This window comes from Musa acuminata, chromosome BXJ2-6 (assembly GCF_036884655.1).
Source record: "Musa acuminata AAA Group cultivar baxijiao chromosome BXJ2-6, Cavendish_Baxijiao_AAA, whole genome shotgun sequence".
Taxonomy (NCBI): domain Eukaryota; kingdom Viridiplantae; phylum Streptophyta; class Magnoliopsida; order Zingiberales; family Musaceae; genus Musa; species Musa acuminata.
The window spans coordinates 7,119,191-7,135,191 of NC_088343.1; the positions used below are offsets into that span (position 1 = coordinate 7,119,191).

At 42.3% G+C, this 16,001-nt stretch overlaps 3 protein-coding genes across 4 annotated transcripts; all 3 read left to right on the top strand.

The window, feature by feature from the left end:
• Positions 1-2,116: 2,116 nt before the first annotated feature.
• Positions 2,117-6,823, top strand: LOC103987246 (uncharacterized protein At5g01610). Of its 2 annotated transcripts, none has more exons than XM_065111981.1 (4): positions 2,117-2,253; positions 3,819-3,962; positions 4,401-4,455; positions 6,289-6,823. In XM_065111981.1, exons 1-4 carry the CDS (start codon positions 2,134-2,136, stop codon positions 6,669-6,671), a joined length of 702 nt encoding a protein of 233 aa, XP_064968053.1. In that variant the 5' UTR covers positions 2,117-2,133; the 3' UTR covers positions 6,672-6,823. The 2 variants fall into 2 exon arrangements, with proteins under 2 accessions (XP_064968053.1, XP_064968054.1); XM_065111982.1 differs by lacking the exon at positions 2,117-2,253 and adding an exon at positions 3,628-3,750.
• A 1,065-nt stretch (positions 6,824-7,888) lies between these two features.
• Positions 7,889-11,638, top strand: LOC103988286 (cyclic nucleotide-gated ion channel 2-like). The gene is made up of 8 exons (XM_009406835.3): positions 7,889-8,022; positions 8,091-8,727; positions 9,515-9,730; positions 9,877-10,199; positions 10,288-10,399; positions 10,512-10,748; positions 10,824-10,910; positions 10,987-11,638. Exons 1-8 carry the CDS (start codon positions 7,934-7,936, stop codon positions 11,470-11,472), a joined length of 2,187 nt encoding a protein of 728 aa, XP_009405110.2. The 5' UTR covers positions 7,889-7,933; the 3' UTR covers positions 11,473-11,638.
• Positions 11,639-11,952: 314 nt separating this feature from the next.
• LOC135614523 (uncharacterized) lies at positions 11,953-15,603 on the top strand. Its single transcript, XM_065111983.1, has 3 exons — positions 11,953-12,111; positions 12,206-12,403; positions 13,630-15,603. Exon 3 carries the CDS (start codon positions 13,634-13,636, stop codon positions 15,239-15,241), a length of 1,608 nt encoding a protein of 535 aa, XP_064968055.1. The 5' UTR covers positions 11,953-12,111; positions 12,206-12,403; positions 13,630-13,633; the 3' UTR covers positions 15,242-15,603.
• The last annotated feature ends 398 nt before the right edge of the window (positions 15,604-16,001 follow it).

Here is a 16,001-nt window from a genome sequence, read left to right on the forward strand (position 1 = left end):
AGAAGCAGAACTGCCATTAACCCATCTGTGGATGGCTTACTCCCAAAGCAATCCCAAACCTCACATGCACATGGTTTCTTCCCATGAACACACTTGCTATACCAAGACATGCTTGTTGCGGTGTGTGTAGGGACCCAAAACCTTGCTTTTTTGGATCCCCGACTTGGGTGGAACATCATCTTTATGGGATACTTGAAGAAAGGGATGCACTAACTCCCTTTGGTGCTTTGCTTGATCACATCGAACAGTGTTCGTTCATCTCTTGCAGGACCATACGATTCAGTTCCCCTGGATGCAAATAGTTCTGCAGGACACATCTCAATCATTCTGTGTCCTCCCTTCATCATCTCCATTTCTGCATCTTTTCTTGCCTTCCATATCAGATTCAATCGATCATCACACGATCGACAGATATTTGATTCCACTGCTTCTGATGACTCCTCGAAGAAGGGGAAATGAATCTTAATATGTCGCTAATAATTCTCTCTGGGGCATTTCTGTGATTAAGTTCAAGTCCAGGGGTAAATCCGCCGCCGTTAGGATTTCCGCCGCTGACTCGATCTGCGCCAACGAGTACCGGACTCGGCCGAATGGTTTTGAATGCCACGAATACCCCTCGCACTTTACGGTAATTACGAGTCAGTCACGTGAGGATGATGAGATGCTCTCATCTCCTGTGCTATGTACTGTCGGAGACATTCCCCTCGTCGTCGGCAATGGGGTCACTTGAAAAGGACGTGACTTCGAGAGGAGGAAGTGTTTTCCCCGTACCGATCGATGCGTTGTGTGGAAGGAAAACGCCAAAAGGAGAGATGGATACCGAGTTGGGGTAATCCAACTTTCTTGGTCGATCGATGTGTTCTTTCGATGATCGAAACCGATACACTCTACAAATCTGCTCATTTCCTCGAGCAAATGTACCACCAAATCTACGTGAATTGTTGGCGTTGTAGTCGTGTCTCGAACGAGACATTTCCTCAAGCAATGAATCCGATCGTATGCTTATTTGGTTTCATTGAGTTGTGGCCAATATAAAGTAGATGTTTGTAGTGGTAATTCTTGAGACAACACACAGTAAAATCTAACCCATGACGATACTTCCCTCGCGATGCTCTCAAAGTGTCACTCGTTAAAGATGGCATTCAACTTGATAGAAATTTACGAGACATCAGATGACGATGCTACATGCTTTAGGGGAAGAGAGAGAGTATGTGTGCAGGCTTCCTATCCCAAAAGGCTACGAACATGATCCACAGCCTGTTCTTTGGACTGTCTGTGGGAGCTCCATGCCGGCGAGAAGGTGCAAGGAATGGGGCAAGTGGTTGGCACAACATCACCTCACCTCGCAGGAAGAAGGAATGTGAGAGAGGGAGGTGTTTGGGGGATTGTCGTTGCTCGCCTTCCCTTTCGTGAAGGGTAGACATGATTGATATGGAGGTGGAACAGGAGTTGGTAACACCTCTCTCTCTCTCTCTCTCTCTCTCAGCCAAATCCATGGTCATGGATGGAAGATTATGTTCATTAATTCATACATGATAAGATTCAAACTGATCATAAAAAAGAAGAAATCAAGAGAGAGAGAGTAGTGGCATCATTAGCCACACAATTTTCAATCAAAATTGATGAAAAATGAAGATTTATCTTGGAAATGGACCGAATCCATGAACAATATAAAAATTATACTCATCATTCTCCTAATCTCTCAACCTCACATGTCACAAAGTATATTATATGTAAGGATCATATTCTCACTAATCCACTGGAATTTCTCATCATAAAAGCATCATAAAGTTGAATTTAGTATTCCCTCAACATGTTTCTTTTATATTTGATTACATTCATCCTAATAGTATCTTTTAGTGATATACCAATCACTTAATTTAGTTCACCATGCATTCATCCTCATCATAATCTATCACTATCTCATACTTGGTTTGTATTTGTGTCGTCCAAAATGTAATTTATTTCCATCCCATTTATTTAGATCAAATATGATTTTAAATTTAATACTAATATATTATCTTTTGTGTGTGTGTATATATATATATATATATATATATATATATATATATATATACACACACACACACACGCACACCATTGTGCGAGAAGGAGAAGCTCGAGCTCGCCACCATGGAGCTGGGCATGTCGGTGGTCGCTCTGGTGCGACTTGGCAGCCTCTCACCGGATTCAGACAGCTGCACATGTCGGACATGTGGTAGTGGTTGGCACAGGCGCTCGCAAGCGAGAAAGGTTAGTGAGAGATTCCAGTCCTCCTCACCTTCCTCCTCCGTTGGGAATCAGGCCTAGGGTTTCTGCTTTCTTATGATTATGGTTAGGTAAGACATCTCATTCATGGAGCATCTGTGCTTCCACTTGTGGAGAAAGAGACGGGCTGCCAACCCCTCTTCTGCGTTGCATTAATGCCTCCTCATTGCAGTACCGACACCTATTTCTTTTGTTTCCATTCTTCTTCTTCCTCCTCCCAAGCAAGAATTAACACACGAAAAGGCATGCTATGATGATGTATAGAAGAAGAAAAAACCTTTTTTGATGCCTAATGTCAGCATTTTCATCCATGTAAAACATGAATTTGCAAGATTTTTAGACATTTTAGACACTTCCTGAATTATGCTTGCAAACTCATTATACTTATACTGTGACAAATCTGAAAACTTTATATATATATATATATATAAGTAGGTATATTGCTTTGTAAAACAGTTTGTGGTGTATATTTGACTGGAAATGATTATGATTATGACTTGTTGTGGTTGTACAAACTCATTATTGTCATCATCATTTATTAGTTTATTGTTTACTCTTTTTTCTGCATTTATTTGCATCTGAATTAGAGGAAATTTATGCCACTTCACTGCATCTAAATTAGAGGAAATTACATGAATATAGCTGAAGGCCTACATAGATGAATACCCACCTATCTGAGTTCACTTGGTTTGTGGAAATGCTTTATCTTGGTTGGGATAATAATAAGAGTCCTTTTTTGCTAATGATTTCCTTTTGTCTAACATTACTTCTTGTATGTTAAAGCTCATGATGCATGGAAAATAATGTCAGGTGTGCTGTCAGTGCATTAACTACAACAGCAGTTTGAATTGCAAGTGTTAACATTGGATCTTCTTAGGTTTTTTGTTATACATTATTTTCTGTTTGTTGATTCAGTAGAAAAATTTTAGAAAACAGAATCAAGTGCTCGATTTGCTAAGAGAAAAAACATACACAATAAAGAAACATGGAACATGAATTCACTTTTTGGATTTGTTGTCCTTGTTTCGAAGTGAAAAAGCAAAGTGTGTTTCTTTAAGAGCAGTGAGCTTATATCCTAAGATTATAGTATCATACATCAAATCTATAAAATCTTAAATGAGAAGTGGAAAGCTGATTTCTATATAATGATAATTGTGATTTTTTGTAACAACTTTAGCAAGTCATTAGCTTCTCCATAGTTATAGAGATACAGAAAATTAAAGCATTTTTTTACGAGATTTTTCCTCATTAAGATTTCCAATTTTTGTTTCGAGAAACAAAAAAGAAAGAAACAATGCCCGACTGGCTTAAAGTTGTGGCAGAAACATTTCCTTCACTGACCAGGAAAAAGACATTGCATGTATAGGACAATACATTTGCTGGAGGCAGCTGTTCCGGCGCAGCGAATGCATGCATCATCTAATCCCCTCGAAAGAAATATTCCTGTTCCTTTTTCCCCCTTTTTCTTTTTCTTTTTTTGAGGTAGGCGCCGCTTTATAGTCCCTATCTCTCTCTCATGCGAGTGACTCCGTCTCTGTTCTTCTGCGCAGCGGCTCGGCGAAGAGGGAAAGGTCTCTGTATTTCCTCTGAAAGAGAGGGGGGAGGAAATGGACAAAGCGCTGAAGAAAGTTGCGAGCTTTTCCATACCCAAGAAAGCCAAAGAGGAGATCTCCTCCATCGGCGAAGATCTCTCTGTAAGCAGATCCCCTTGGATTTTCTCTTCGAGTTTCATTCTTTACTCTTCGGTTTCCTGCGATCTTTCAAGACTCGTTTAGGACTGTAAGATATGATAAAGATGACATTTTGATTCAGATTTATTGATGTAATGTGCAAGGAGGGGAGGAGTGTGATGAAACCCAGGTCATTATTAAGCCCCACTGATCCATTTTTGTGCGGTGGATCAAATCTAGTAGTGTCTGGTTGATGGAAAGGTGGAACTTTTAGGTCATCTCGTGTATGAGCATGTTATCATACGAGTGTGAAGCAATCTAGATCTAAAATGCTGTTCGATTTGCACTCCCATCAAATTTTGCCTTTTCTTTTCTTCGTATAGGCAATGGAAAAATTGCATGCCCGCCTACATTACTATGTTTATGATCTTCTGTTGATAAGTTTCTTATGGTGGCTGACAGCGCTTTTCGAGCACTGTGGAGGAGAAGGCCAAGTGGATCTTTGAAAAGCTGAAAGGTGTGAATTGCTATTCCATTAATTTTGTCATCAATTGTTAATTCCCTTTGCTCATAACTTGATTTGTCTTCTTGTTTCCGTATATTTTGTTGAGGAAATTCCAGTTTCCTTATTGCGCTTGTTACTTCTAAGAAACTTAGTTCTTCACCTCTGACATAATTTTCTCTCTTTATCTCCTTTAATGTCTGCCTTATTGATGGCTTAAATCTGTCAATAGCAATTAAACTGTTTTAATTATCCATGTAATTTAGTATGCATGTGAAGTAAATGAGTTTCTTACTGTTGACTTCTGTGACCAACCACATAAGCCTTTTTTTCTTGCCACCAAAATCCCTCATAAATATAATTCAGCTTTTATGTGGGCTTCTGAAATATGTTCATTTATTTCTTAAGCTTTTAAGCAGACTGATTGTCTAAAGAAATTCTTTAAGTTGCTTTGGAGTAAGAAAATTTTATCGCGCAGAATCTTTAAAGCAATATCCACTGCATGGAGCTTATTAACTGAAGGATTGGGCCTCATCTAAACTTTTCTTAAGGTTGATGGAACCTTACATATTTAACTTCTTTTCCTAATTTGTTTGGCTTCGAGTTGAATAATTTAAAAGTGTTTATGAACTTCTAAAATTGGTAAAGCTTCATAAACTTCTCAGTTATGCTATACCTACTCACAACAATCCCACAGAAACTTCTTTCTATGTACTAAATGCATGACATCATCCATTGGCTAAGATCTGATACCTATGTGCACACATGTATTATGCATTTAGAGCTTGGGAGTTATTTATGTTGGAGTTCTGTGTGTTCCAACATGAAACACTCATTTCCATGTTGGTAACATCTAATCCAGGAATTTTAGTTTCTACAAGTGGCTTATCTAGATTTTTCTTGGAATTGATCACCAAAGATTGTTGTCCTGCAACATTTGTGGTTATAAACAAATCTTGTTTCTTCTGTATTGTTATCGATCAGCATACGGCCCTTCTTGGCAACTCTCTTTTGCTTTAGAGATGGAGTGACCCGATGTTCTCACAGTTTCTTTTTCTTCGATGATTACACTAGCTATTTTCTCATATATGCTTTACTCAACAATCAGGTTGTTGTGTTACTAATAGCAATGGATTCTTTTGGATTGTTGTATCAAGCAGATACTTTACTTTCTGTGCATGACCACTATCACCACCACAGTTCCAGTATCCCAGTAGTGCATACATTAGAGCAATGCCATGGAATGACTATATGACTACTTGGACGGCGGAACTCATTTTCATCTCAATGTTTGTCATGGTTCTATGTAATTGATCTTATCAACCACCAAATCGATGTAGTTGGTCATCATGCACATCCAACTTCATTTAGTTATCACACAGTCACTGTAGATTTTGCTTCACATCATGAACGTGCATTCACAAAATTATTTCAATTGTGCTGCTTGGCACTTTCTTCCACCTCCTAAGAAGGTATCATATTGTTCATAGTTCATGAGTAAGTTTGTTTGTCGAGTTCCTGTAAATTTTGTGATGTCTAATTTGTCTTTGATTGTAGATGATCCTTCAATAAAACATTTACTCGAGGGTAATATAATATGAATGTGCCATGCTGAACTCTGCATTCCAATGGGAAAAATAGATTTGCTACTTCTGCCATATTACATATGCACAATTTGCTGTTGCAAATCATGCTTTTGATGTCATAGCTCTGTTTCCTAATTGCTTCCATATCAGACTCCATTCACAGACAGGTTCCTGATATCCATCCAAGCAAACTGAGTTTAATGAGTTTAACTCTTTCATCAACTTAATGGTGGTAAAGAGTTTTCTATTTCTTTTTATGCAGGCAAACCATCGAAATCTCTACCAGATCTCCTCCGTGAATATGGGTTACCACAAGGCCTCTTTCCCAGGAACATCATCTGCTATGAGTTTGACGAATCAAAGTCAAAGTTGATTGTTCACCTTCCTTCCACCTGTGAGATCAGCTTCAAAGATTCTTCTGTGTTAAGGTATGCGACTCGGGTCAAGGCGACCTTGTCAAGAGGAAAGTTGTCCGGAATAGAGGGCATGAAGACGAAAGTCCTGGTCTGGGTCAAAGTTACCCAGGTGAGCCTAGAAAGCTACAAGTCCGACAAGGTCTGCTTCATGGCTGGTGTGAAGAAACTAAGACCCAAGGATGCGTATGAGATCATGCCTCGCGATTCTATCACCGTAGAGGAGTTTTGATGTGGCTGCAGATCATCCTATGATTCTTGATTTATGATGTTGGAGGACATGTTTGTCATCATTTACCCATTGCAATGGCTGCAAGTAAAACATAATTGTTTGACCTTATCAAAGGATGCATAGTTTCAGATTGTGGACTTCTGTTTGGTTGATTTCCTCTCTTCTCATCCGCTGTTCCTGTAAATCTTTGGAGCTTAACCTGAAACCATCGAGGATTAGATTCTGAAGTAAGCAGTGTTTGGCATCTAGAACAGCAATATACATCAAGGAAGATGTTGTATTCTGCATTTCCATATGCATTTGCTGCAAAAGGCTGAATCAGTGTTTGTCCTAATCTCAGAATGGTGATGATTGAATAATATAGTCTGTGAATTACTCAATATTTTACATGCTCAAATCTGGTGATGGTGTTCTACTTCTGCATGCCCATATCACTGTAATCTGATGAAACATTTACATGACTGTGCAAGTTATATATAATGATTATTGCTCCCTTCTGTGACACCACAGTGATCGAGCCATGCATACAAGTGGTTACGTAAAGTTTCGAACAAGGGAACAAAATCCAATCCATTGTAGATTACCCGACAAGGATTTTACATGCCCATTACGAAAGAAGATTACGTATAGCATACGGTATATATATGCTGTCTCTCTCTCTCTCTCTATATATATATATTATATATAGTCGCTAAGACTGTGACCACTGCGGCCTTCAATAAGCATCTTACCCATTGCTGCATATGACGCCGTAGATTTCCCGATTTCGCAACAGTAGAATGAGGCAGAAGGAACTCAGGATGGAAGAGAAATTAGATTCTGACAAGAACCCTTCGCCTACTTTGTTACGGACATATACTCGGACATCATCATAACTACTTTGCGATCTCCACCTTTATTGCGTGCAATAGCTTACTTCGCGTACTCCGGCCGTGGCAGTCTACGTACATTCAAACCCTGGTCGTAGATCAACAACATGACAAGGAAGCGGCGGTGGAACGTGAAGATCGTGGTCGATGGGACCTGAGCTTGATCCCACTTGCGTTCCGACATAACTCACGACTTCCGTCATATCGAAGGAGTCGGCGAGCACGTCCTCCTGTCGGAGCTTAAGTCGCGTCGTAAGTCGGGGTCCGAAGCGCCGCTCTCGTTCTCCTGCTATGGCCACTTGAGTTCAGCGCCTATCGCACATAACAGTGGCATCTATACTTTATGAACCCACGACTCAGAGGAAAAGGAGAAGGCCGAAAAGAGAGGCGACGATGAGTTTCTCGGATCTCTCACTTCGTGATCACGCCGGGCTGATGAACCTACCCGGCGTTTCCGCCGCCGATGACACGTTGCGTTCCCGGTAATCTTAACCTCTACTCTTAAAGAAATCCAAGCAATCTTTATCTCAGCCTTCATCTCTGTTTCCAGGTGGGTGCGTAAGATTGTCCGCTGCTGGAGGACCGACGACGATGACGCCTCTGGCAGTGGCGGGGGCGGCGCCGGTTCGGCTGCGGTGGAATGCTACGCCTGCACCCAGGCCGGCGTCCCGGCCTTCCATTCCACCAGCTGCGACCGTGCCCACCCGCTCGAGTGGGAGGCGAACGCGGGGTCGTCGATGATACCCATCCAGCACCACGTGGCCGCCAGGAGACCGACCGAGGGTGCAGGACGGCGGCGGCGACGGCGGCCCGCTTGGGTGTTCGGGCCGGTTCTGGATCCGCGGAGCGGGGGCGTGCAACAGTGGAACCGTGGGCTGCTGCTGGCGCGGGCGGTGGCGCTGGCGGCGGACCCGCTGTTCCTGTACGCTGTGGGGGTGCGGGGGAACCGGGGGTGCGTCGAGGTGGACGGCAGGTACGCGGCGGCGGTGGCGGCTGTGCGCACCTGCGCGGACGCGGCACAGGTAGTTCACGCGTGGGTGCAACTGCGGCTGGCGTACGTGTCGCGGGAGTCGCTGGTGGTGGGGTGCGGCAAGCTAGTCTGGGACCCCAAGGCCATCGCCGCTCACTACCTCCGCTCCGCCACCGCCTTCTGGTTCGACCTCTTCGTCATCCTCCCCATCCCTCAGGTACTCGAACATCATCGCATCCATTAAATTCCTATGCCTCAATCTTCTTCCAACATTTCCTCTGCTGTAATTATCGTGATCGCTATCAACTGCAATCTGCATATAATGCTCCATAAATAATACGCATGCTTGGAGAAACATCGATCAAAAGCAGAATCATATATATATACATACATATATATATACATACACATATATATATATATATATATATATATATATATATATATATATATATATATATATATATATACATACATATATATATATACATATATATATATATATATATATATATATATTTATATATCCAATAAACGTATCGGATTGAGTGCTGGGGGAAGAACATCATCCCCTCACCCAGATGTATGCACGTACGGCACGCGGAGTCACGTTCGATCTGACACCGTCAGCGATGTAGCGCTGCCATGTACGGAGTAGATTCGCTGTCGTCGGCCGTGATTCCGTTTTCCTTTGGATGTAACTCACGCTCGCCAGAGTAAGTAAATTATAAGACTCTCTCTCATCGTTTCTCGGGCTCGAATGATACCTGTCGACACAACTTAGGTGGTAGAAATGCATTCTCTTAGGATGATCTTTTCGTAAGTTCTATATGTTGGTTTGATGACTACAATGACGATAACACATGATACAAAACATGGAATATTTTCATGTCTATGTAGTTTTTCTGTTCAATGCTAAAGATCAGGACTGGACAAACTCTACTCATGGAATCTGGGGACAAGTTTGGCCCTCGTATTTTGTGTGATCTTCCATGTCCGTGCAGGTGTTCTTCTGGTTGGTTCTGCCGAGATTGATTAGAGAAGAAGAGATGGAGTCGATAGCAAACATTTTGTTGCTGATACTCTTATTCCAGTTTATTCCCAAGGTTTGCCACAGCATATGCATGATGAGGAGCATGCAGCAGGTCACTGGTTACATCTTTGGAACCATCTGGTGGGGCTTCGCCCTCAATTTGATTGCTTATTTCATTGCCTCTCATGTAAGCAATGAACTAGAAATACTACCGCTTTTGCCTTTTCCTTTTGTGCAGTCATGTTTGATCGATACTAGTGAACTGCTAGATGTGGCATAGATTATTCTGCTACTAAAATGGGTAGATGTTGTGCACTTTGCTGCTAATCTCAGGTTACCGGGGGTTGCTGGTACATTCTTGCAATCCAACGTGTTTCCTCGTGCCTCCAACAGCAATGCCAGAAGAAGAACAACTGTGGCTTTGCATCACTGGCATGCTCCAAGGAAGCTTGTGATCGGCTTCCATTGCCATCTGGGGTGGATCGAGCGTCCTGCTATAATAATGTCACCTCCATCAGAAACCAGAATGGTGTATGCTTCAGTGCCGATGGACCCTTTGCTTACGGTATTTATGATGCGGCTCTCCCTGTTATTTCCAGCAACTCCCTCACTGTCAAGGTTCTCTATCCTATATGTTGGGGCCTCATGACTCTCAGGTAGTCGTTTGGAAGGGAAAAGAAAACAAAAGATCATGAATCATATTCTGCTGAAAGAATTTTGATGCAATGCTTGTTTTTGATACAGCACATTCGGCAACAATCTCGAACCCACAAGTCAATCGCTTGAGGTGATGTTTGGTATTGCAACTGTGTTAGGTGGCCTCATGCTCTTCACCTTGCTGATCGGAAACATTCAGGTAACTACTGCATATAGTTCACGAAATGCATTCGATATGGGTTCTTTGGATCGACACATGCATAGGATAATACTCGGCGATCAGTGTTCTAACAGCTGTGAGTTAATTTTAGGTGTTCTTGCATGCAGTCATGGCTAGGAAGAGGAAGATGCAGCTGAGGTGCCGAGACATGGAATGGTGGATGAAGCGGAGGCAGCTCCCCTCGCGATTGCGGCAGAGAGTGAGGCAGTACGAACGCCAGAGATGGGCTGCAATGAGAGGGGAGGACGAGGTGGACCTGGTTAAAGACTTGCCGGAAGGGCTGCGGCGAGACATCAGGCGCCATCTCTGCCTTGATCTCATCAAACAGGTAACTCTGGCATTTGGTCTACATGTTGGAGGATCCGAGCAGCGTCATTCCATGTGTGACGAATCTATCTTTCAGGTGCCTTTGTTCCAAAACTTGGACGATCTCATCCTCGACAACATATGTGACAGAGTTAAGCACATGGTGTTCTCCAAGGACGAAAAGGTACGCTTGCAAAGGGATCCCAACCTGGTGTTCTTCATCGCAGTTTCGCTTACCTTGATCCCAACGTCGGAGCCAGGTGATCCGAGAAGGAGACCCCGTGCAGTGCATGATCTTCGTCGTCCGCGGGCGCCTGCAGAGCAGCCAACGTCTCAGCAAAGGGGTGGTGGCGACGTGCATGCTGGGCCCTGGAAACTTCCTCGGCGATGAACTCCTCTCCTGGTGCCTTCGCCGCCCCTTCACCGATCGCCTGCCTGCTTCCTCCGCCACCTTTGCGTGCGTCGACCACACCGAGGCCTTCGGATTAGACGCCAACGACCTGCGATACATCACCGAGCACTTCAGATACAAGTTCGCAAACGATCGCCTCAAGAGAACAGCGAGATACTACTCGACCAACTGGAGAACATGGGCGGCCGTGAACATACAGCTCGCTTGGCGGCGCTACAAGACCAAGACAAGAGCGACGAGGGATCAGCCAGCCGAGCTCAGTGACAACGAGCAACGCCTTCGGCTGTACGCTGCCATCTTCATGTCAATCCGACCTCATGATCATCTCGAATAGTTGACTCCTTCGGATCTGCAAGCAAAATAATGCCAATAAATGAAAGAATTAGACAAGAAAGAATAATTTCATGAAGGTTTGCTATATTTTATTTTGGTGGTGGAAAAGGTTCGGAATAAATAAACATTTTAATGAGTTACAAAAGGTATTATATGTTTTTTTATCTTTTAATTACTGTAATGGTCAGCTTAATTTGAAGAAAATTTAATTTCAGAAAAACAAAAAAACATTATGAGATTTTATTGTTCTTTGCCAACGAATCATTTGTTATTTCTGAATTTGATTAACTATCTTAATTTAATTTAATTATATTTCCTTATTTTGATATCACCGCCTTTCTTTTCTTTAATACAATAACCATTTTCTTGGTCCTTCGATCGGACGGTTTCGATCTGCGTTAAGATCTGTGCTCGGTATGATGGTCTGGGTGCGGCGCTCGATTCGTGCGATTTGTTCGTGTAGTGGACTCACATGGTATCCGCTATGTAAGGATGAGAGAGGCGAGTCTTCTCGCTTTTGTCTTGCCTGCTTCTCCCAAGTCCAAAGTATCGAAGTCGGTTCGGAGGCAGCTCTTTTCTGCTGCGATCTCCGTCGAAATCGTCGCCTTGTCACCCGATCTTCGATTGAATCAGATCGTCGGTAAGCTTCAAACCGCTGTAATTTGGATGAAAATCCTATTATTCCTTCGGAATGATCTGATGTTTTTGATCCCCGTTTCACCTTTTTGTTCCAGAAGGGTCATCTTTTCTTTGCTGCGAGTTCGGGGGAATTGCCTTGTCCTGTATGATGAACGATCTATGATCGGTCGGAGGGAGGTTGCTGTTTAGGGTTCTTGATTTCGAAAGCGTTCGCTGTTTAGGCTTTGTTTGGCTCGGTGGTTCGTTAGGGTTTCTATCCTTTCGGAGGAATCAATTTCCACGAGGGTTTAAAGGTAAGATTTTTCTTCCCATCTTTGTACAAAACACTGTTTCAGGCATGGAGATCTGGACTTGTGCTCGTTATCTGTTGATGCTAGTCTATATGAGCGGGTCGGCGATATTAGTATTTCACATATCTGATGAGATAACAGTCACTCTTCTTAGTGGTGCTAGAGTATTCATATACCGTGTAGTACTGATAGGGAATGATTGAAGATTGTCTATTTGACAATCTGGAAATTTTGGTTTGAGTTAAGATCATATATGCTGATAAAAAGAAAGGCTCAAAACCCCTGCTAAGCTATGCGGGGAAGGCATGTGATAAAATATTCTAGTTACACAATCCTAATAAAATAAAATTCTTTAGTTAAACAACAGTTGATGCTTAAAATGCTAAAATTTGATAGTCTAGCAAGACCGGCTTTTGATCATGTCACTTCATGCCCCTGGTTTTATTATCTTGCAACCACAAAAATTTGTTTCTCCACTCCCTAATGGAAGTACCGTATAAACTACAAACCAGAGATGAGATTTATTATAAGCATGTAAAGACCGTAAAATACCAAATCCAGCTTTATCATCATTTTACTGTAGATCAAGTAAATATTCAGCAAGTATCATAATTTGTTATTTTGGGAATATCATATTTTGTTATTGCAAGGATCAATTTGTTATCATGACACGTGATTAAGCTACTATGGTATCTTAGAAGAGTCAAATATTCCCTAGTGTTATTAAATGCTGCCATAATGTACATTATGGGAATGGTTCATGACTAGTACAAGTGATACAGATCAGCTTGGAGCTCTCAGCACATTTGCTCTTTGATATGGTGAAGTTAAAACTTGACATGTAAATTGGATGTGCATCAAAAGATGAGTTTTTGTTACCTAATAATAGGTATAACACGGAGCCAGCTATATATTATTCTATAACATAACCATTTTTGGCAGAAATATATTTAATTTAAGTGTTCTGTTCTGATTGACAAATCAACCAAGAAGCTTAGACGTGGCATTATTGAAAATATGATAGTAAGACATCATTTATAATTTTTGGACAAGCATCTGAGTATGATTGCATCATCTCTATCTTGAGGACTTCTATAACTAGTTCTGGATGTTCTAGTTAATTTTCCTTCATGCTCTATGTTAGTTGTGCAGCTCCTTTATTCTTCCTGGATGACTGTGTTCTGTTGGAAATTACCTTTTTCTCACTTGTTATCATCATCCATAAACAGGAATATGGCTTACGAAGATAAAGCAATGGCCAGTCGAAGCCCTTCACCAAAAATCATTACTCCAAATATCTCAAACTCCATCTGCACAAGTTCAGAGACTGAACCAGTTCAAACACAAAACCAGCAAAGTGGGACCTTGCATGGACCTGTGGCAATTCTTTGGGACATAGAAAATTGCCCAGTCCCAAGTGATGTTCGCCCAGAAGATGTTGCTGGCAACATCCGAATGGCATTACGAGTTCACCCTGTCATTAAAGGAGCTGTGACGATGTTCTCCGCTTATGGAGATTTCAATGCCTTTCCCCGAAGGCTGAGAGAGGGCTGCCAAAGAACTGGGGTTAAACTGGTAGATGTCCCAAATGGTAGAAAAGATGCTGCTGACAAGGCTATCTTGGTTGATATGTTTCTGTTTGCACTAGACAATCAACCACCATCATCTATCATGCTGATTTCAGGGGATGTAGATTTTGCTCCTGCTTTGCATATACTTGGCCAACGTGGGTACACTGTGATCCTTGTAATCCCTGCTGGAGTTGGTGTGTCTTCAGCTCTCAGCAATGCTGGCCGATTTGTTTGGGACTGGCCTAGTGTAGCCCGTGGTGAAGGTTTTGTTCCTGCAAAGGCTTATATGCCCCGCGTACCTGATCATGCTGGATGTCTCTCAAATTGCAATATAGGAGCGAACCTAGATTTTCAGAACGAGGAGGAGGCCATTGTTTACAAAGGAGTTTCTCAAAATGAATATGGTGGAGAAAACAATGATCAAGGCTATTGCTACAATTCTAACTACATGCGCAGAGGACTTGACAGAATTTCATATTCCATGACTGAGTACAGCGGCAGTAACTCAGTAAATGGGCCTTATTTTACTTCATCAAGATCTCAGAGTCTCCCATCTGGCTTAAGTGAAGGTGCAGGGATGGATCAGAATGTCACACAAGAACAAGCATGGTGGGTTCGGCCAGGAGATCTTCAGGGTTTGAAGGGCCAAATAGTGAGGCTGCTTGAGATGTCTGGTGGAAGTATGCCTCTTGTACGGGTTCCTTCAGAGTATCTAAAGTTCTTTGGACGACCACTTTACGTGGCCGAGTATGGAGTCTGTAAGCTGGTCAACCTTATCAGGAAAATGGCTGATGCATTGGTTGTGGTTGGCAAAGGGCACAAAAAGCTGCTATGCCTTCGCAATGCTGCTTATTTTGATGCGAAAAAGTATCCTGGAACATCAGCCTTGGTGAGGAAGGATAAGAAGGGAAAGCAAGTTTTGGAGGAAAACATGGATATCAGCATTTCTCCTCATTCAGGTTGCTCCTCTGATGAGCTTTCTGATGATGGGAAAAATGACGATCCTGCTCTAGGTGCAGCAGATGAATTCGAGGACCAATTTGAAAATGTAAGACACGAAGTACAAGAGCTTCTTGTTTGTTATTCCTGTCCGGTTCCCCTTGGCACATTTGAGGCTCTGTACAAACAGCGATACAAGAAAGACCTCGACTACAGGAGCTATGGGGTGGATAGTCTGGAAGAACTAATGGAGAAGCTGAGAGACATTGTGGAGTTGTGTGTGGATCAAGTTAGCAAGAGAAAATTTCTGGTGCTGAGTTCAGAAAGCTGATAAACGCTCAGAGCTATGCATGAAAATTATACCTGCTGAATCTTCCACCAGAAAGCTGTCCTTGCTTGTGTGTTAGTAGTATCTGCCTTCTCTTTGCCACCAACCGTTCAGTAAAGCAATTGTGCGTCCTCACCTGTATGACACCTTTTCTTCGAGTGTCTGTGAAGTGTGTGAAGGCGCAGTAAGTTGCATTTCATGCATGTACTGATGGTAGATGAAGCTCCATATTTACAGCGAGAGCTCCTCTAGTTCTTTTCCTCTTTCTTCAATTCCTTTGTTGGTGCTATTGACAATGTGAAGCGACTGACAAAACAAGTGTATTAACTTCAGATAGGACTGTGAACTTGCATCTCTTTGTGCTCCTTGTGCAGGTTTCTGCTTGTCCACATTGTCAGCAAGACCGATGCAGAAATCCACACCATGCTGCCTTCTGCTCCACCACTACAGTATCTTCGTGTATCTCAACATCCTCATTATCACCTGGTTACAAATATCAACGTCCTCAGTATCTCAACATTCTCTTTGTTCGTTGAATACTCTATTGATGGAAACCTTCTTCCAGTCTCAAACCATTTGGAGGCTCAAATTGTCTCAATGACATGAACTGAGAGGACTAGCTAAGAATTAATGTGTTAATTCTTGTTCTTAGAAGAAAAAGGCATTATTTTCAGTTAGTGTTCCCTCTGCTTGTCTATGGTTATAATCATCTCATTTTCCTCTGATCCATTAAACATGGTTGATATAGTGGTTGGTGAACTTA

Bases quoted from the DNA above. Each gene is read 5' to 3' on its own strand.
- LOC135614523 (XM_065111983.1), top strand. From the start codon at position 13,634: ATGGCTTACGAAGATAAAGCAATGGCCAGTCGAAGCCCTTCACCAAAA.
- LOC103988286 (XM_009406835.3), top strand. From the start codon at position 7,934: ATGAGTTTCTCGGATCTCTCACTTCGTGATCACGCCGGGCTGATGAAC. The intron at 9,731-9,876 runs GTAAGCAATGAA...TGCTAATCTCAG, and splicing joins CTTATTTCATTGCCTCTCAT to GTTACCGGGGGTTGCTGGTA. The intron at 10,749-10,823 runs GTAACTCTGGCA...TCTATCTTTCAG, and splicing joins GCCTTGATCTCATCAAACAG to GTGCCTTTGTTCCAAAACTT.
- LOC103987246 (XM_065111981.1), top strand. From the start codon at position 2,134: ATGGAGCTGGGCATGTCGGTGGTCGCTCTGGTGCGACTTGGCAGCCTC. The intron at 3,963-4,400 runs GTAAGCAGATCC...GGTGGCTGACAG, and splicing joins CCATCGGCGAAGATCTCTCT to CGCTTTTCGAGCACTGTGGA. The intron at 4,456-6,288 runs GTGTGAATTGCT...CTTTTTATGCAG, and splicing joins GATCTTTGAAAAGCTGAAAG to GCAAACCATCGAAATCTCTA.